Genomic DNA, 1,061 nt, shown 5'->3' with positions numbered 1-1,061 from the left:
TGCTGCCACTCCCTTGTGTCCTCAGATGAGTTTTTGGGTGCCTCAGCGATCATTGAAAAAGTCAACGCTGACATATGTAAGTGAAAATGTACATAATAAAACTCTTTTGGTTAACATAGAAATACTGGAGGAAAAATGGAAATTTCCAGAGCCTGTTAACAGAAAATAGACGACCAACACTCATGATGATCAATCACTCACTTTCTCCTTTTTGTTTTACATTTTATCACTTAGCATTCAACAAGTAAACATGCATTCTGTGAACATCCATCCACTCTCTGTTTGTTGTGCTGCAGCAAAAGGCCTGGTTCATGGCGACATTGCACCCACTTTAACCAAGAATGCTGATCCATGCACAGCCACTGGATAGTGCATGTTTGGTAGGTGGGTACATTAGTGTCTATCATGGACTACAGTGCAGTGTAACATGTTACATTTCATTAACCATGGAACAGTCATGTGCCATGACGAGGGCCTGTTTTCTGGCATAACGTACTCTGCAGTGTGGTGCAAAGTTTTGCTGCAGGTAAAATTCCTCAATACAGATCAATCAGAATCAGTTGTACCTTTTAGTGTGTTTTATTTTTTTCTTGATCTGAGAAAAAAGTAAAACGTCTGACATTTCCCACAGTGCTGTAGTGGTTAGCACTCACAGAACAGCACACACACCTGGACAGGTCAGGGCAGGCATCCATAAAATTAAACCTAAACACATGCAGCTTTGCCACATTCCTGACTAAAACAATGAGCCTTCTGTGCTGAAGGATCTCATAAGTCAAACATAAATGAGTCGTTAAAGTCCCTGTCTGAATGCCAGCATGACTGTGGTGCTGCCCCAAGCTTTCAGTGAACATTCCTGTTTAGATCACACTTCATAAACTGAAAGACTTTCTGTCTGTGAACCAGTAAGACTGGCAGGGATAAGGACAGTGATGAGAGCATTAAAGTGACACATTTTGCTGTTAAATTGCTACATAAAAATAGATCTGCTAACCCCAGGGTGCTGTCCATTGTTACTATAAATGGGATACTCTGCTCCGGTGAGCAAGTTTGGAGGCGTT

At 41.5% G+C, this 1,061-nt stretch overlaps 1 protein-coding gene across 1 annotated transcript in view; it reads left to right on the top strand.

Moving 5' to 3' along the window:
* Positions 1-12: 12 nt before the first annotated feature.
* The window catches only part of LOC102310348 (high choriolytic enzyme 1), a gene marked incomplete at its 5' end in the record, with an annotated part of 6,400 nt that continues 5,351 nt past the window's right edge, over positions 13-1,061 (top strand). The window contains 2 exons of the mRNA XM_005951772.3: positions 13-76; positions 297-334. Of these exons, the coding sequence (XP_005951834.3) occupies positions 13-76; positions 297-334 (102 nt within the window). The remainder of the gene's footprint in view (positions 77-296; positions 335-1,061) is intronic.

Source organism: Haplochromis burtoni, unplaced genomic scaffold, assembly GCF_018398535.1.
Source record: "Haplochromis burtoni strain Fernald_Lab_line unplaced genomic scaffold, NCSU_Asbu1 Contig_1064, whole genome shotgun sequence".
NCBI classification, from domain to species: domain Eukaryota; kingdom Metazoa; phylum Chordata; class Actinopteri; order Cichliformes; family Cichlidae; genus Haplochromis; species Haplochromis burtoni.
Note: the sequence above shows the minus strand (reverse complement) of the source record. Positions and strands in the feature narration are given on the sequence as shown.